General features: G+C 37.2%; 1 protein-coding gene across 1 annotated transcript; it reads right to left on the reverse strand.

Moving 5' to 3' along the window:
- Positions 1-3,212: 3,212 nt before the first annotated feature.
- Positions 3,213-7,089, reverse strand: LOC133715957 (probable protein phosphatase 2C 60). The gene is made up of 5 exons (XM_062142667.1): positions 6,629-7,089; positions 5,768-6,177; positions 5,184-5,551; positions 4,087-4,323; positions 3,213-3,738 (listed from the first exon to the last, which is right to left on the reverse strand). Exons 2-5 carry the CDS (start codon positions 6,084-6,086, stop codon positions 3,481-3,483), a joined length of 1,182 nt encoding a protein of 393 aa, XP_061998651.1. The 5' UTR covers positions 6,087-6,177; positions 6,629-7,089; the 3' UTR covers positions 3,213-3,480.
- Between the last annotated feature and the right edge of the window lie 11,986 nt (positions 7,090-19,075).

The raw sequence follows: 19,075 nt of genomic DNA on the forward strand, positions 1-19,075 counted from the left end.
GTAAATTTTGATTTTAAAAAATGCAATATGAGAAAAAATTATTTTATTTATTAAATTCTTATTGGGGATTTGGAGGCTTAGTCCCCAGTGGGGATGGGGATGGGGAATACCCAATATATTTTTATTGGGGATTGAGGCGGGGATGGGGGTAGAGAATGATCCAGGGAATGGGGATGGTATTATGATCCCCATCCCCAACCCGCCCCATTGCCATCCCTACGAGGTTCATTGGCTGGAACATGCTAAAGGGTTTATCATGGGGTTGCTGAAATCAGTGAAATGTCAGTTAATTAAGGCTTTAATTTGGAGCTAGTAAGGTTTCTGCAACTTCTTAGTTCTTACATTCCATAAAATTCGTTCTCCTACTTCACTAACATATGCCAAGTCTCTCTTTACATGCCCATAAAACCAGTTAGTATAATAAGAAGGGTGTTTGATTAGGCTAATGAGGGGAGAGTTGGTCTACCAGAAGTCAAAGTAACTGTTCCTCATTGAGGGATACTGTACAATAACTTGACCTGGCATAAGATAATTTATTGTGTATGGGAACCAAATAACCCCACCTCTTTATTTACTGTCAGTCAATTACATTGGTTGGTTCAGGGGTCAGTGTGTTGAATACCCAACGCTGGTCTGTGAGCTTAGCTCGCATTACAAGTTATCGATTAAATGTCTGTGACAAGTTAATAACTACATACGGCTATATTCTATTTGTTATTTGTAAATCAACACCGTAAAAGTTCAGTGTTCAAATTTACAGACACATGAGGACGGGTGGAATAAATTGCGAAATATAATATAACTTTGAGATTAATAAAAAAATATCCAAAAAAATAAAAAAAAATCAATTTAGTATCGTGATAAGTGAATAATATATGCATTAGTTTTTTTTTTTTTTTTTTTTAGGGCAACGGAAGACTAATCCATTGATCGAAATCATGACGACCTCACTTGGTCAAGCATGAAGGGTACAAGCACCCCTCATATTACAATGCAAGCTCACGAAGAGTACTAAATCCAAAAGAAATCCATACTTGAAAACTAAAATCCTAAAGGAACTGCTGAAAAAGAAAATGCAGAATTGAAAAAACTCCCTAATCCTACACTGCCCGAAAATGGAACCAATGTCCTGAACATCTTGACGCCTAAGACCCTTTTGGTGTACGTCGCAACATTCAACACACCCACAGCAACATTCTAGGAACAGATGCAGGACAAAGAGCAGGACAGACCACCCCCAAAATGCCCAAACCCGACCCAAGTGGGAGAAAAATAGGGGAATTGGGCAAGACCCAATTCTCTAGACTACATCCCTGCAGCCCAGAAAGGCAGAGGCCCAAGGCCCACTACCCACACCCTACGCGCCTCACACCCAGCCGCCGACTCTGGCCAGTTCGAGAAGCCGCTCGTCACCGCCAAATCAGTCTGGCGGCCTCCCCAGGCAGGAGACCTTGGCAACCATCTCGCCGCCCACCAAAACTTGTGCTAGCGATTGCACTAACCGCCGATCCGAACTCCGATCTCTAGCAGGGAAACGCCGACCTCGCTCCTCCTCTAGTCCCGAAACCGCGACCGATCTCCTCCTCGTCAAAACTCAATGCCACCAACGTAAAACGCCCATCGCTTTTGCAAACCCACACCAAGGTCTGTGCTTCGCCTCACCAATCCAGAACCCGACGTCTACACCCGTGCGTCAAAGCTCTACCTCTGAGCCACGACCTTGGCCTCTCCACCACCAATCAACGGGAGAAGTCTTCCCCGCCTACTTTATCGAACCGAGAAGGCGACGCCGAGCGTCACCAGCAAGCAGACGAAGCCGCCGCCCTACTTCACGAAACTAGGGTTTCAGAATGCAGCTCCGCGAAAAGTGGAGCGATATTGGTTTTTATAATATATGCATTAGTTGTTCGGTCAAATGCTACACAAAAGATAAACGCAATTAGTACGGATACCAAATCAGTGTGTTTTCTCTCTTGATAGTCGATACTATGTGATCTTATTGGTCGATATAAAAGTTCAAGCACCAAAATGTCTGATAGATTTAGTTTCACGTACCATTTAATCCGAAAGTTAATATTACAGTTGAAACTTGAGAGGTTAATAACTTATGTCGCCTTTGACAACTTCAAACAGCCTTCTGGTTATAACTTTGAATCACAGAGATTATGGGGTAATAATGACAAGCATAATCTCATCGAGAATTGTGCCCAAAAGAAGCGAAAAGAAAAGTGGTAAGAAAATGGACAATAATAGAGCAGGACTGTGTGGCCTCACTCTCATGTGGATGAATGTGAATATGCTCTCAAAAGTGGTAAAATATAATACTGTCTTAATCAATCAATAAACTAATTCCCGCCAAATTAACACCGTCTTAACTCTTAAACTCTTTTGTTAATTGAAATTAGCAACACAGTTCCCATGGTAAACCCAATATGAATATCACAGATAAGGGTAACACTAACAAAAGAAAGAGCTTTCCATGGTGGATTTAGCTTTGCATATTCCTTTGTCCCCAGCACTTGTTTGTTCTTCCAGATTTGATAATGGGGATTCTCGGGTTTTGACCAGAGCCAAAAGAAAAGCCAAAGACAAAAGGTAAAAGGATTCTTGGGAAACACCACACTGAAAAAAGTCATAAAACAAGTGCACAAGAACCAGTTTCAGCAAAAAGACACCAAAGGCATCAAAAAGATTCATTTTCTGCTTGACCCTCTCAGCTGGAATGTGAAGACCTTTAACACAAACAAAGCACAAGAATGAGCCAGTGAGAATTTTATATCGGTGACTTTTTCATCTTCAACAAGCTTAAGGGAAGGTCTGTAGCTCTAGTTTCATCTTTAACTTTATTTCATTTCAGAGCCAACATCCATTAGAACCAGCACTCTTTTCTTTCTTGCCCAACAAAACCACAGTTCAGGAAGCTCAGTGTTGAAGCACATTGACTTTATTTTTCCTTTTCTGCTAGCACTGCACATTTCCCATTCTGCCCACGAGACTCTCATGCCTACCTGAAGCAAAATATTCCAAGTACAGATTGTATCCACATCATAGTTCTTGGCAAAGCCGATGAAGCCAAACTCTCAGTCAGTCTTACTGTTTCAGAGCAATGTACTGCAAGCTAGAGATTCCATTATCGGGGGTCATCTGTCCTTTCACAACTAATGTACAATACCCAGAAGCTCTAAAATAAAGTGGAAAAAGAAGAGGATCAATTTGAAGAGAAGACTTTTCTGAAGAAAGAATCTTTATCGTCACATTTGAAGCTCTATATTTTTGATTCTTTCCTTATACATCTCTACTGCTCTCAATATCTCAGAAACTAAAATAACATACAGGTCCAAGTTAATTGTTACATTGTACAGTAAAAAAGGTAAAAATGACTGCACCTTCTCTTATCTCGGATGTACAAGCAGATGGATCACTGGAGTTCTCAGAAGGACTCAACAATAGGTACAATATTACAATGACCTGGCTGCTTCATCAGGTAGCATTCAGTTCCATGGGGGCAAGAGTTTTTGCGGGTAAATTAATACCGCCTCCTCTCACAGACAAAGTAGGGCCCCTGGTTGAGCTAGCTCTGCTCACAAGGTTCGAGTCAAGAAATACGACTATGACTGTTATGTCATCGTGGAAATGCCTGCGGACACCACGGTCTATTTTCTTCAAATCGGAGTATCTCATTTCTCTCTTCTTAGCCGCTTCCAGCAATGCAGCTTTGACTAGCCTCCGAGCACTTCCCTGAAAATGAGAAGGGAGCGTGGGGTCAGACTTCTACCTTCTTTATATCACTTACAATAGTGTTAGATGTACAACACAATATTCTTTGGTGCTCCTGCATTGTCAACCATAGCCTTGACATTAATGCAGCCATTTATATTCTCCTCATATTCCACTTGCACATTAAGCTACTTGTTTTATATTCATTAACAACATTTAACTTCACAGAGGGAACACTAAACTTTTACTCTGGCGAGATAAAATCCAAATACAGCCACCAAATTCTTTTTATTAGGCCATGTTTGTAATAAAATAGAAACTTTCAAACAAAATAGAAACTTAAATTAGCACCAAGATAAGGTATATTACGCTGTGTGGGTGACTTTGAACTATATCAACTGCTTCCTGATTGGTAAGGTGCTCCCAGAGCCCATCCGAAGCAAATATGAGAAATTGATCATGTGGCTGAAGTTCATGCACAGAAATTGCTGGTTCAGCGCTTAAAATTGGCCTTTTGAAAGGTTCACGCAGGCGAAACTTGGCATACAAAGGCTCCCTGTTAAACTCGGGCTTTTTTAGATATACATCTCCAATGGATCTAGAAATCTGCAAAAGAAAAATATCTCCAAAAAATCAAAATACTCTTCACTGTGAATTACAAGGCTAGGATCTGCTGCTTGAAATTATTACGACAACCCAGTAAAACCAAGCATGTACTCGATGGATTCCAAACCATATAAATATAGATAATAGAATATCAATGCCAACCCCTAATAACAGAAAAAGATTATCACTACTTGAATCACACTCATGCCAGTTTATCTCTCCGGCATTATATTCATTGATCATGTCAATAATTATTAATATGCAACCTCGCCTTCAACCGAAAAAAAATTAGGCCACAAGTCCAAGTACCTTATTGAAGCCAACATGCAAGTTTCTTTATATGCTAGATATTAACATCGCTTTGTACAATTATAAATCATAGTGCTCTCCAAGAATTCCTAACTGGAAAGTCATTTGAACCTTCATGTCAAACATTTAAACCAACAAAGATACATGCAAACTTAAAAACACTACAAGATACAATGCTTTTATCATGAATCACATAGGCAGTCACTGTCGGTTATGTTTTCAAGTAGAAAGAACATGTGTTTAATGAGACAAAAACAAAGCTTCAATTCATTTCAGTGAATGTCCAGCACTGCACTCAAAATCTTGGTTCAAAGGGGATTTCTCATCAATGTGTAACCTAAAGAAAACCCAAAGCAACATGGATCTACTTTCAAGCTTATGGTTTATTCCTCGTTTTCATCATTAAAATACTGACGACAATACAGAGTCCCGTGATCACCAGTAAAACCTTTTAGGTCTTTAAGACTGCAGCAGCACAACATTGGCCTAACTAACAAACATTAAAGCATTAATTGCTCCATTAGGAAAAAAAAAACATATATCAAAGTTACCTGAATCAATCCCTTTACACGCCATACATTATGCTTCAAAACTACAATATGCGAGTCGTCTGGATGCAAAGAATGCATCTCCTGTCTGACAGACTCTATCGCCACATTGTGCTCTGCTGACAGCTGGATGGCAAGTACCTCTCCAGTTGCCTTCACAACTCTCCCCAGCACAGCGCGGGAGTCACCAACGTTGGCAATGTAAAGTGTGCCTCCACAGATCACACCAACAAGGCAACAAGATCCAACGGCTGCAATTTGGGGCTTCACGGGCCATTGTTTGGTAACAATAGAGAGGAATCCATCTTCTGTTGCTTGATATGCTTTCCGTATCACATCCACTGACATGGACTGTTGCTCTGACGTGAACCCTACAAGTAAGGTTTACTGAATTGTTAGCAATGAAACTATTCCAATCCGAAGAACTAATCACTGAATGATAATCATCAATAGACATATCCCCTAAATTGTGATATTCAGCTTCATTATTTCTGAAAATCTTAATAAGAACAAGTTTCAGTGAGTCTAATGTAATCTTCCAAGAAACAATTTGATGTTAAATGCCAATATGAACTGTTGCAACTTACTTTTCAAATTCTGGAATAGGTGATCATTGACATAACGGGAGGTCTCAGGGCCGCCGTGCCCATCATAAACTCCAATAAAAGTGCCATAGGGGCCAGACTCAAGCGAGCTCAAGGGACCAGACTCAAGCTGGCTCTGATCCTCAAGCAAATTGTTGGCCTGTACAACAGCCATTGAAAAGTCACCATTCAAGTGTTGCCCAAAGTCTTTATACCAAAGTAATCCTTCTTGTTTGCCAGCTGCATCGGAACCTGCATGCACATATCCGTCCGAAGATGGTCGCCAGCAGGCCCTCAGAAAGTTCATCAATCTTGATAACATCCCTCATTTCACCTGGGCCAGCCTCAAATGCCTCCACATCCAAAATGGATGCAATACTTCCTCCAACCAATAACCCCACCAGCCTTATCCCCTGAAGAGCGAAAAAGAAAATCCTATATAAAACCGAAAACGACCACATGATACAGAATAATACAAAACCAACCTAATTGATCATATAGGTAACCGAAAAATAAAATCAGCTAATTATGTAAAATTCAGTTAACAATCTTATTCAACATGATAACAATCAACCTATCTGCATTTCTACTTGGGACCTGAAAAAGACTATCACCCGCATGATGCCAATACTATCCTGAACTGAAGAAAGCAACACAAGCAGTATAGAGTTGCTTGAAATAGTGACAGCCATATCTACCTCCATATCCCAAACTTCAACTATACAATTACTCAACTACACACCCAAAAATTCAGTAAACTTTATGATCCTTACTACCAAATTTCCAACCTTTCAAATCCAACAAAGCAAAAAAACCAGACACAGAAAGGAAAAAACAAAAAAAACTGAGGAGATATTAACTCACAGGGGCAGCTGTACAATTAGGCAGTTTGATTTGAGTGTTGCAGAGTCACGGCAGATGAAAACGATGGAGATCTAAAAGAAACAGAGCAATACATGTGGGTATTGTATTGACGCGTTAGATCTGTAGATCCATCAAACCAAAAACTGTGGGCAAAAGGGATTTTGGATATGGCCACTTTTTTTTTCTTCTTTTTTTTTTTTTTTTTTTTCTGTAGAAAAGATAAATAAAGATTGTAACTTTACTTGCTCAACTTGTTTTTTCTGGTCTTTGGGTTTGTGGGTGACACAGAGAAAAGGAAGTAGAAGAAGAAGAAGAAGAAGATAGAGAGAGATATGGGGGAATCAAAACAAAAGGGTGAAGCTTTTCTGGGGGAATCAAAACAAAAGGGTGAAGCTTTCAAATCAGTTTGTGTGTGATTGAACCAACTGAAACTCTTTCTCTGTGTTTCTCGCTCTAGTATGTCTGCTGAGACAAACCTCTCTATAAAAAAGAAAACGAACAGAGCCATGGCTGAAAGCCAGCAATGCACATGGGCCCACCTACGACAGAGAAAAGTAGATAGAAAGAGGGGGAATAATTTATTATTATTATTTTTTCATTGTTTTTAGGAAAATAGTGATAATTAGGAAAAAAAGTATTTGAAATTGTGTTGGATTCTCTATCTTGGCCTAAATAAAGGGTCTCACTCTCATAAAACTAGAGAAGTCCACTTTCCTTGGTGATAAGAGGGAAAGAGTTATCAATTTGACTTTCTTTTTTTTTTCTTTTCTTTTCTTGTTGGGGAAGAAATGCAACTTGTTCTTTGTGGGTTTTTTATTAAAGTACTTGGGGGTCGTCATATTTTGATAAAGATTGCTCAAGTGGCATTGTTTAGCAATATAAGGACATGTTTATTTAAGATGCATGGATGTTATATAGCACAAAGGACATGGCCAAGACAAAAGGAGGCTTCATTGTGTATGGCATCATGTAGCTTTTGCTAAACCATGCATTTTAAATCATCATTCCTAACGATTACCAAAGTTATTCAATCACCCAATTTGCATATTGAACTTAATCATATTTGAGAACCCAAATCATTAATACAGTATGCTTTTTATGAGTAGAAATTTTTAGTTCAATCATGAATCATTAGAAGTATTTATCTATATATTATTATTACTATGACAGTCCTTACAAAAAATGTCTTAAGATAAACAAACTCATTCAATGTAAGAATGAACAATCTCGTTCACCTTAATTTTGACTAGGAAATATCATCTTAAATTTTCATAATGGAAGCGCTTTTTTTCTAAAGAAATCTTTAAAATCGTCACTACAAGATACTAATTAAACCGAAACTCGTTATGTATTAAACAAACTAATAGTCTAAACCGCAATTAAAATTCGAAGAAAATAGACGAATAACTATTATCAAACTCAAAAATTATCTGAATTCTTTTTCTATGAATGTTTTTTTCCCAATTGAGTTTTTCTCTTAAAGTTGAAACCTTCAAATAATGCATTAAAAGATTTATATTGACTTAAAAATGGTATAAAAATCCTTAAAAATATCTTAAAGCTTTATTGTGGAAAAACACATGCACATTGCCTATATTTGTTGCGTGTAATATGTGAGCTCTATAACCAAATTTGATTCTTTGGAAAATTTATATGTATTATTAGCTTGGCTGGCTTTGTTTGCCTTTGAGCCTGTGATTCTTGTTCAGCTGCATAGGTGTCCATACCGCAGGTGGATTCGAGACACGCGTTGGCATATATAATCACGAGAAAGTGTCAATCATTTTATACAATTCTTGGAGTAGAAATTTTTTAGAAAAATGAAAAAACTCAAACATTTAATTAATTTTCTGGAAATGTTGCTGCAAAAATGAACAAGATCTGTGCTTTTACTTACCATGTCTCATCTTATGGTGCCAATTCCAGGACAAAACTACAAGAGCTTTCATTTTAATTTATTTTTATAGAAAATTATTGATTTGGTTCATAGTTTTTCTGTCTGTTCTTATTCCTTTTGATTGTTCAATTCTAAGAATCCAGTCCGGCACTTCATAATTTGTAAGATTCGGCATTTGCAATTTACAAAGCTTTGTTTATTGTTCTAGAATTAATGAGATTCCAAATTTGATCTTAATTTACTAAACTAAAAATTAATTTTCATCTATGTAGGTTGAACATTGTCGAAAATTGTAAAGCATCTTTAGCAATACTAGCCATTTTTGAGTCAAATTTTAGCTAAAGTAGCTAAAAAGTCATTTTACCTAGCCACTTTAGAATTACGTCTGCATCAATGCTCTCTATTTTAGCTAGTTTTGAATTTATATTATTTTTTAAATAAATATTAAATAGTTTAAATGTATTTATAAATTACATAAAATAACTTTAAAAGAATATTTTAAATTATAGAGAGCCTCATCCCGCTCTCTATATTTATGAGCGAGATAGCTAAAAGTTATAATAGAGAGTCACTTAGGAGTCTGGTGCAGTTGCTAAGATAGATAAAAAGATAAACATGCTCTCCAAAATAGCTAAGGAGCCACAATAGAGAGTCTGCTAAAGATGCTCTAAGATGAAGACACATTATGTGGTTCTATCTTTATTTTCTTGCTAACCCATCATGCCCAAAGTATCTAGTGAATATTAGTGTTGTAGATGATGGTAGAAATAATTTCAGATAAATTGTTTTATTAAGTCTTTATTCAAATATTATTGTACAAAGAAACTAATTAGATAAAAAAGTTACTAATCGTGTTGGTTGTTTTGCCTGATACTGATTCGAGGTTTGAGTTGTTTAATTGTCCACAGAACAGAGATATATCTTGAAAAACAAACGTAATACTGACAAATATACATATAGTGTCTCATTTTGTCTCATCTACACTAATCCATTATAATAAATGAAAATGTGTTTATCCAAAAAATTTCATACATATGCATCTAAATTAATATATGTCTATCGATTGAGAGTCACTTTCCGATAAAAATGTTTATATTTCAGAAATATTCCATAATCTCTAGCTCTAAACAATAAATTGAGCGTGACTTATACTCGTTATGCTTATAGTTATTAGCTAGCTAGTTAGGATGTAGTTGAGTGGTAGCTAGCTACTCTCCTAGTTATGCATGGGCAAATCGTTAAACTCCACCGACAAAATTAATTAAAGAGCTTTTTTATATAGGAAAATTTACCTGTACATATCCATCAGGACCATCACCATCTTCGTTCAATCCACAAAAGAAAACCAAATACCAAACCGACCGGTAATTAATTTTGGGAAGAAGGTGCTTGGGACTAATTTTTATAGCTTTGGGAGATATATATATATATATCCACAAAAGAAAACCAAATACCAAACCGACCTGCAAAATTTCAGCCAAATTGATGGTCGTTAAGCGGTTAAGGCATTGATAACTACCTTAAAGCTAGTACGGTTCAGCTTGACAGATTCTGTTAGTCCATTGGTTTAAGCGAGTTAGATACCTTAAAGATCACCAATTTGACTGAAATTTTGCAGAGATGATCTATATATTAGTACCTAAAAACTGAACGGTCGAGATGCGGATATGCGACAGAAAAGTGACCATAAACTCCAACCTCGCACTTTAATTTCAGAGCGAGGCCTCGCTCTCGATAGGATCTGTATATATATGTGTGTGTGTGTGTCTCCCAGACCTGCCTACTTGTTTTCTACTACATGAAAAGCACCATAGCTATGAACCTAAATTTATATTATTCCAGATTTGGGTTTATTAATTGGTTAATGGAACCCCTGAAAGCTTAAGAATTAAGGTTCTATAATTTTGGTGGAAAAACTGGCCCATTAAAGCAATCAAGCACCTCCTCGATCTCTGAAAATTAATAGCTTTGCGATTTGCATGGGGTTGTCTAGTTTAATGCTAAAACACGACCAAACTGGCAAAAGACAGTGATGGGTTGAAAACTTGGATCCAGCTAATCAAATATGAATGCTTATGTTCACAATGTTAGCTAGCTAGGGCTAGGGTTAGGGTTAGGTTAACGATGGTACTTTACCGTTAACCTAGTCTTTGGCTTTCAGCAACATATATCATATGAAATGGACTAAAAGTCGTTTTAGTTTAGAAGGTGGAGAATGATTAGCAATTAAGTAAATGATTGTTGGAAGCAATAATTGGAAATAGAGAGTCGTCCAAATGGCCATGCATGCAAGAAAGGAAGTTGGAGATCGAGGATCGCTTTCAGTTGCTGGAAAAAGATAGAAGATCCTAGCTGGGGTTTTTATATAGAGGTCGAATTAGAGAAAGAAACAAAAGGAGAGCTTAGGTAGGATAGGCTAGAATACAAAAGCTGGAAAAGCTCGAAACGCGTAGTTGGTGAGAGAGTTAGAGAGAATCACAATCACAGCTTAGTGGGAATGATTGATATGTGGTGATACAACCCTATCAGAAGTGACCAGAATAATAGATATGCTGATCGATGAACTTCAGCTTTTTGTTTGTCTGAAAAGAAATTGATTCAGAAAGCCCAGATAGATGAGATATTAAGGCCAAGCTCTTGAAGCAAAAACCCAAATGTAACCAATACAAGAGGCCCATCACAAGAAATAGGGCATTGATAATTGATAATCATAAAGAAGACTCTTTTTCTTTCTGTGACCTGGCCTGACTTCTTTTCTTTTTTCTTTTATTTTTTCTTTTTCTTTATATTATAAACAAACAAAATATAAGTTGAAAAGTAAAGATGATGGAACATAGGGTTTCATAATCAACCACTAACAATCTTATTTATGTTTCGGTGCAATTAACATATTCTTTTATTACTTTAGATGACAATTCTCGTATCTAAGTCCAGGTACAGCACGTAGACCATAGTTTTTTTTAAGTGTATGATTCTCTCCAGATACGGTAGAGGTCGTATATCCTAGCATGCAGTTTATCCAGGTACTACTGAAACATATAGGACTCATTACGTTTTAGAGAACAAGAAAATCATGCAAACCATTACTTCAGGTACGACAATAATGTAATTCACAACTCTTAATCACAAAAAGCTAATATGAATTATATTGCAGGTAGACCTCAAATTCATCTTCTAATTACTAGATGCAAAGCCCTAAGGTGATCAATCAAACAACTTAAACATAAAGCATCAATTCAAATACTGACTAAGAATTCATCATAAAGAAATTATAAATCCATCAATAAATGATCAAAGTACATAAACAATTAGGCTAAGGTGTCATCCTAACCCTAGAAAAAGGTTTTTTTTAAAAAAAAAAAAAAATTTCTCTCGAAATAATGATAACTTCATTGATGAAAACTCATGCCAAGAAGACCATTACATACCTACTCGCTGCCTCATAATGGACATAACAAGGCTTTGTGGTTTTTACCACAGTGATACATAGGATAGACAAACTATACGGAACTTATCGCTCACTTATTTAAAGCTAGCCTATAACCTTGACAACATTACATAGTTTATAGGCATAGAAAACACATAAAAGTTCTCTCCTTGCCCTTCAGACTAGGGCTAGGAGGCTTACCTGAAAACAACACACTTGAGACTTCTTCAGCATGGACTTTCTTTGCTTTAGAGGGGTTTTTATTTTTAGAACCCAAGGGTTGGCCTATTTTCTTTCTTGCATATGTTTGATTATTTTGCTCAGTGCATAATTGCATGCTTTCCTCAGATACTAACAATCCCTCTAGTGATTCCTCTAGACCCAGGGATTTGGCTATGAGTTTTGAGGTGAATTTTGACACCTTCACTCTCTTTGTTGGAGCAACAAGACTGGTTTTTCCTTCCAGCAAGTCAGCCATAAGAAATTGAAGCTTTTTTGGAGATGGGAAAAAGCGTTCCCTCTTTGATTGCAGTTCAGTCTCAATGGGAACTAGGGCTAGCGTATCATCAGACACAATAGGAGTTGCACTTTTGATGATGATAGATTTACGTACTTTGCTTGGTTTAGTTCTTTCGAATAGGCTCTGCTCGCAGGTGGTAGAATAGGGGTATTGATACCATGAAAATGAAAAGTACCATCTTTGAACTGATTACCCTGCAGCTATATATGTGAGGGTCCAGTAACTCAAGCCTTCGTATTGCAGGCATTTGAGCATTGTCTTGAGGTGAAGTCGGTGTCACAGGGTTGGTCGTGTTAGGATGGAAAACCAAATGACAATCCTTACATTTGCCAATCATCTTTTCAAAAAAGAAGTGAACTTCTTGTTCCACACCCGGAGCAAATTTTAGAGTCTTCTTCAGAAAGAAGGGTTTTGACAGATCATGCAAAACCCTAACCCTAATTTCACCAGTAGTGTCAAAAAGCTTTTGATCAATATCCAGGTACTTACCAGTGACTGCATTCATGATGATATTTTTCCGTTCAAATGCTGGAGGCATGTGTGTTATACGAACCCAAAAGAACATGTATTTGAGTTCAATTGAATGCAGTGGGGATACTCCATCATCGGCCTGCAGAACCACCAAAGCATGCTGGAAACTCCATGGCCCTCCCATTAGAACCTTGTTACTGTCCTTTCAAAGCTCAAAAGAGAAAGAAAAAAAAAATGATCCGGTGCCTTATGTTGAATGTTGAAACTGTTATCCAGAACCCAGATACGATGAAAGTGACGCTTCAGATCCGGTACTGTCACTTTCTTGGTTGTCAAAGCTCTAGCATGAAGATAGGATTAAGAGTTTTGCTGAGCACCACCATCAGGCATGCACGAGATGTCAATTACCTCGCTGCCGGCAATGGCAAGAGATGTTGCAAAGCTTTTTGTCATGGTGTCAATAGTTGACGTGGTGAAGAGGAGGAGGTAGTGATAGCGGTAGATATGAGGGTTGGTATGGTGGCTAGGAGGGCAAACGGAAGCACGACGCAAAGGCCGTTCTGGACGCTAGGTTTCTAGGATTTTGGTATGGCACAAGGATGGGAAACATAGCATAAACATAAAAAGAATGGAAAAAAGAAAAGAAGGGGAAGATGGATGAGTCGTCTCTGCTCCTAAGGCATCTTCAATTTTCTCCAGAGACGTTCTCCTCATGTGAAATTCGTACTCTCTTATATAGGGAAGATTCCTACTCATCATTGGCTTCAAGTTTTCTTGTAAGACTTGAGTTTAGATTCCTTTCTTAATTTGGAATGGGAAAAGCTTGAAATATCTCCAGTAAAAGTAGGAATAAGTTCATCAATAAATCCTCATCTGATTTAACTTCCTTGAAACAGTAGGATTGACTATCTTATGCCACAGAACTTTGAGTTTTCCATAAATGTTTGTAAAATCCCAAGCAGATTTTCTATTCTAACCTATCTTCACTCAAACAATCATAACTTGCTCTAGAAGTATTGAAATTGAGATCAGTACAAGTCTATAGAAAGTAGACATCCATAGATATTGATATAAGCTCATTGTCTGATTCTATATGAGAATTTCCTAGTAATTTAGCGAAGTTGGATGTTCTGCATAGGCAGATTCTGGGACTTGGGATTGCGAATCGCCTTTCAATCCAAGTTAGCTCATTTTATCTTATTTTATTCTTTCTATGGAACAATTAAACCTACAAAAACACTAAAATAATGTAAGTGAATCATAAATAAAGAGAACTAAGCATAAAAATCAAGATTAAGAGGTATAGAAGTATAGGAAAATATGAGCACATCATAAATTAAGGCTTGAGGTTAACTTCCACTCCATCCAGCAACAAAAAAAAAACTAGCATAACCAAAACCAATAAAAAGATAAGAGAGCTTAGCAATGGAAGCTAGTACTAATATTGTGTTGAGATGTGTGAGTTTTCTAGGCATGCTTGTGCTTTCATTAGCAGTAGCCCCAGCTCCTCAAGACTGTTGTTATTCCGAACACAAGTACTCTAACGTGTGCCGAAAAGTGTGACATCTCTTGCGCTGCAAGCATAATGGAACCCCCATCATATGCAACCTGTGTGGGATAGGCCTCATCAAAAAGTCCGCGGATCAAGTGGGCCGATGGAGGCCCGCCGGCCCTGAGGGCTAAAAGCCCGGCCCAGCCCGTTAAAAAGCCCGCAAAAGCCCGCCTCGGGTGGGTAGTGGGCCGGCCCGCAAAAGCCCGGCCCGTAAAAGCCCGTAAAATATTATATATATATATATATGTGTGTGTGTGTTTATAAATATATATACACACACATATAGATATATATTTGTGTGTGTTTATATATATATATATATATATATGTGTGTGTGTGTGTGTGTGTGTGTGTTATATATAGATATATCTATTTATGTGTGTGTGTTTATATATATAAAATATGTGTGTGTTTATATATATATATATATATAGATATATCAATATATCATGTATGTGTGTGTGTGTTTATATATATATATATATATATATGTGTGTGTGTGTGTGTGTGTGTGTGTGTGGAAGTTCTTATACTTCTATATAAAATATGTGCATATATATATATATATATATATTCTAAATATCGGTTGACCAATTCGATCGGATTCGAAAATATGATGAAATTGGCTAAATTTTTTACCACACTCATAATTTATTGTAATAAACTCATCCAACGTACGGTCAGTTTTTCCATTTTCTTTGAATTGATAGGGGTTGCTCTTAGGAGTGTATGATATATAAATAAAAGTTTATAAGAGTAACTATGTTTGACCTAGTTGATCGAATTCGAAACGATAACCAAATTTGCTAGATTTTTTACAACCACCATAAAATATTACAATCTCTCAATCGAGCGGTTGGTTTTTCCAAATTCATCTTCCACTTCATGGTTGTTTTAGAATGGACCTCAACAATTTAAATGCAATGTACAAGTCATACAACTTTAGGAGACAAATTAGTATAGGCCAACGTATTTGTAATTAAAAATTGAAATTTTTATCTTATGTCCACACACATCCATCGATGAATTATTTACAAGCGTGATGTAAAAAAATAAACAAGTTTTGCGTTCATCACGCCATCGGTCAACCAAGAAAACATGCAAGTGACTACAGTTGACCGATCCGATCTAGTTCGAAACTATGGTGAAATTGACTAAATTTTTAACCACACTCATAATTTATTGTAATAATCACATCCAACGGTCGGTTTTCCCATTTTCTTTGAATTGATAGGGGTTGCTCTTTGGAGCGTGTGATATATAAATATAGGTTTAGAAGAGTAACTAGGTTTGACCTAGTTGATCGAATTCGAACGAAAACCAAATTGGCTGTATTTTTTGCAACCACCATAAAATATTACAATCTCTCAATCGAGCGATTGGTTTCTCCAAATTCATCTTCCACTTCATGGTTGTTTTAGAATGGACCTCAACAATTTAAATGCAATGTATAAGTCATACAACTTTAGGAAGAAAATTGGTATAGGCCAATGTGTTTGTAATTAAAATTAATTTTTTTTATCTTATGTCCATGCACATCCATCGATGGAATATATACAAACGTGATGTGAAAAAATAAGCACGTTTCGCGGTTGTCACACCATCGGTCAACCAAGAAAACATATAAGTGACTACGGTTGACCAATCCGATCGAATTCGAAAATATGGTGAAATTGGCTAAATTTTTTATCACACTCATAATTTATTGTAATAAACTCATCCAACGGTCGGTTTTTTCATTTTCTTTGAATTGATAGGGGTTGCTCTTTGGAGTGTATGATATATAAATATAAGTTTATAAGAGTAACTACGTTTGACCTAGTTGATCGAATTCGAAACGATAACCAAATTGGCTAGATTTTTTACAACCACCATAAAATATTACAATCTCTCAATCGAGCGGTTGGTTTCTCCAAATTCATCTTCCACTTCACGGTTGTTTTAGAATATACCTCAACAATTTAAATGCAATGTATAAGTCATACAACTTTAGGAGACAAATTAGTATAGGCCAACGTATTTGTAATTAAAAATTGAAATTTTTATCTTATGTCCACACACATCCATCGATGAAATATTTACAAACGTGATGTAAAAAAATAAGGAAGTTTTGCGTTCATCACGCCATCGGTCAAACCAAGAAAACATGCAAGTGACTACAGTTGACCAATCCGATCGGGTTTGAAACTATGGTGAAATTGACTAAATTTTTAACCACACTCTTATTTTATTGTAATAATCACATCCAACGGTCAGTTTTCTCATTTTCTTTGAATTGCTATATGTTGCTCTCTGGAGTGTATGATGTATAAATATAGATTTATAAAAAATTAGTGCCTTTAAAAATTTATTTATCAATAAATTAGTATCTATATATAAATAAAGATTTTTTTTTGGTACAATATAGAATTATAGATATGTTATCTTTGATTGTATTTGATCATTATCCAATGAATTTCCAAAGCTTGATTAAAAAAAAAAATATTTGTGTCTTTAAATATTTATTTATACATAAAGCCCGCAAGGCCCGGCCCAAAAAAGCCCGCAAGGCCAAGCCCGGCCCGGCCCGAAAAAGCCCGCTTTATATGGACGGGCTTGGATCCGTCTATTTTTAATAAAGCCCGGCCCGGCCCGCTATTATTTAAAAATATAGCAAGGCCCGGCTCGGCCCGTTGACGACCCCTAGTGTGGGAAAAGCATTGTTGCCTGCAAGATTGGGCCAACTTCCCACGTTGCCTATTGTACTTACATGAGCATTTGCCAAGCATAATTAGCTATAATAAGCCACGCTCATGCTACTGCCAGCGGCACCAACAGCCACAACGGTGTGACCTACGGAAACACAGCCAAGTGGGCTATCACCTGAGCCCCGGCTCACCCCCAGATCACCGCTGACGCGCCGCGCCAAGATCGCCTTGCTGAAGCATCAGAAGCTGGGAACTGAAGCATATCAGTCCCATATCGAAAACAAGGAAGATGTCAGCCTCTTTCCCACCTATAAAAGGTTCACTCATCTCTCCTCATTAATTACATATTTACTACTTACCTACTGTTATCCTGTCAACATAAATACATTGACTAACTTAGGCATCGGAGAAGAGAAGAACGCCCAGCGCGGTCTCCCTCTGACGCCTCTTTGTATTTTACTTGATAGATAGCGGAAGCTCCAAGAACATCACAAGTAGCGGTTCGCCCACCGGACCCACGTTAACCAAGATTAGGCTACCGCCCAATCTTAGACATTAACACCTATGGTTTTACTCGTAGTTGTGTGAGCTCCATGAGCAAAGTCATAAACATGTACCATTACCAAACCCTCCATTTATGGTACCTGTACTTTTACTGATATGATTATTTGTCATATAGATATTACAAGCTATGCCGTTGATTCTTGCTACTACAATTGCTCCAAGAATAATAAACTTCATTAGATAATTCATCACTATTAAGAGCATATATTTACTTTCCTTATTTATGTTTTTTACTTCTATTATGATTAGGACTTGGATGCCTATATAAGCACCGGTCATACTTTGTATCAGGAACAGTTTTATCGTATTAATAATGAGTGTTAAATCACAATTTTCTTATTTTTATGGGTTATAGGCAGTTTTATTGAGGGTCAATAATGAGTGCAAAGTCACCATTTACAAATTGATATTATCTCAGGAAGTCCTTTTGATGCTTATTGTAATATGAGGTTTAGACATCATGTCTCCCCATTTATTTTGTAGTTTCGTGAATCAAAACTTCAGGGTAACCATAAAGACACAAATTCAAGGGGGGGGGGGGGGGGGGGGACATTGATCAAGGCTTGTGCGGTTGCCCTCAAGCCTTGATTAATGATGTCGAATACAAGGGGGGGGGGGACATTGAGCCTAAACCCCTGATTACAATAAGCATGTAAGAACATCCTAAAATGATATCGGGAGTCTCTACTGAAAAACTGTATTCAACCAGGCACCAACTAGCAAAGAGTGTTGTACTGGCTACTCTATTTGCTTTGAAATAGCGGTGACATAACGGAAAGATAACTGGATCTATAACTCGATTACAGCATAACATAATTACCAAAAGCACAGCTTTCCTACTATGTTGCCGCCGAACAATAAATTCGACGACACTTAGCTTCACCCTGCCACTAGGCGGTAGCGACCATTTGACGAAGCAAGTAACTCATCTCCTACCCAGGGCAGACAAGTTACTTTGGGTGCACACACATGCATATAGCCCGACTAGCCTTACTCCATAGATGCAAAGACTTATTACTAGCATAACACGCAATAAAATTAAACAACATAAAATGAAAGCAATAAAAAAGCAAACAGCCAAGGGATAGCCCAACCAAGGAGCCCAAACCCAAGAAACAACCCAGATAACAAGGAGAACATAACCTGTGTGTAAGGCCCAACCCAGTTCAACACCAGCTGATAGGTTCATAATTTCATATATTTTTATACCCTTAAATGTAGGATTCTAGGCTTAGTTCTTATCATTTTTGAGTCATTTACTTTGTGTTTGTGTTTTGTAGGTTAAATTGGAGAAAAGAAAGATTTGGAGCTTAAAGTCATACGCGGGAT

The sequence above is a fragment of the Rosa rugosa genome, chromosome 1 (assembly GCF_958449725.1).
Source record: "Rosa rugosa chromosome 1, drRosRugo1.1, whole genome shotgun sequence".
Taxonomy (NCBI): Eukaryota; Viridiplantae; Streptophyta; class Magnoliopsida; order Rosales; family Rosaceae; genus Rosa; species Rosa rugosa.

Excerpts from the sequence above, each read along its gene's own strand:
- LOC133715957 (XM_062142667.1), bottom strand. The coding sequence starts at position 6,086 with ATGTTATCAAGATTGATGAACTTTCTGAGGGCCTGCTGGCGACCATCT. Across the intron at positions 5,552-5,767 it reads CCTATTCCAGAATTTGAAAA|GGTTCACGTCAGAGCAACAG; the intron begins GTAAGTTGCAAC and ends CCTTACTTGTAG. Across the intron at positions 3,739-4,086 it reads TTCAAAGTCACCCACACAGC|GGAAGTGCTCGGAGGCTAGT; the intron begins GTAATATACCTT and ends TCTCATTTTCAG.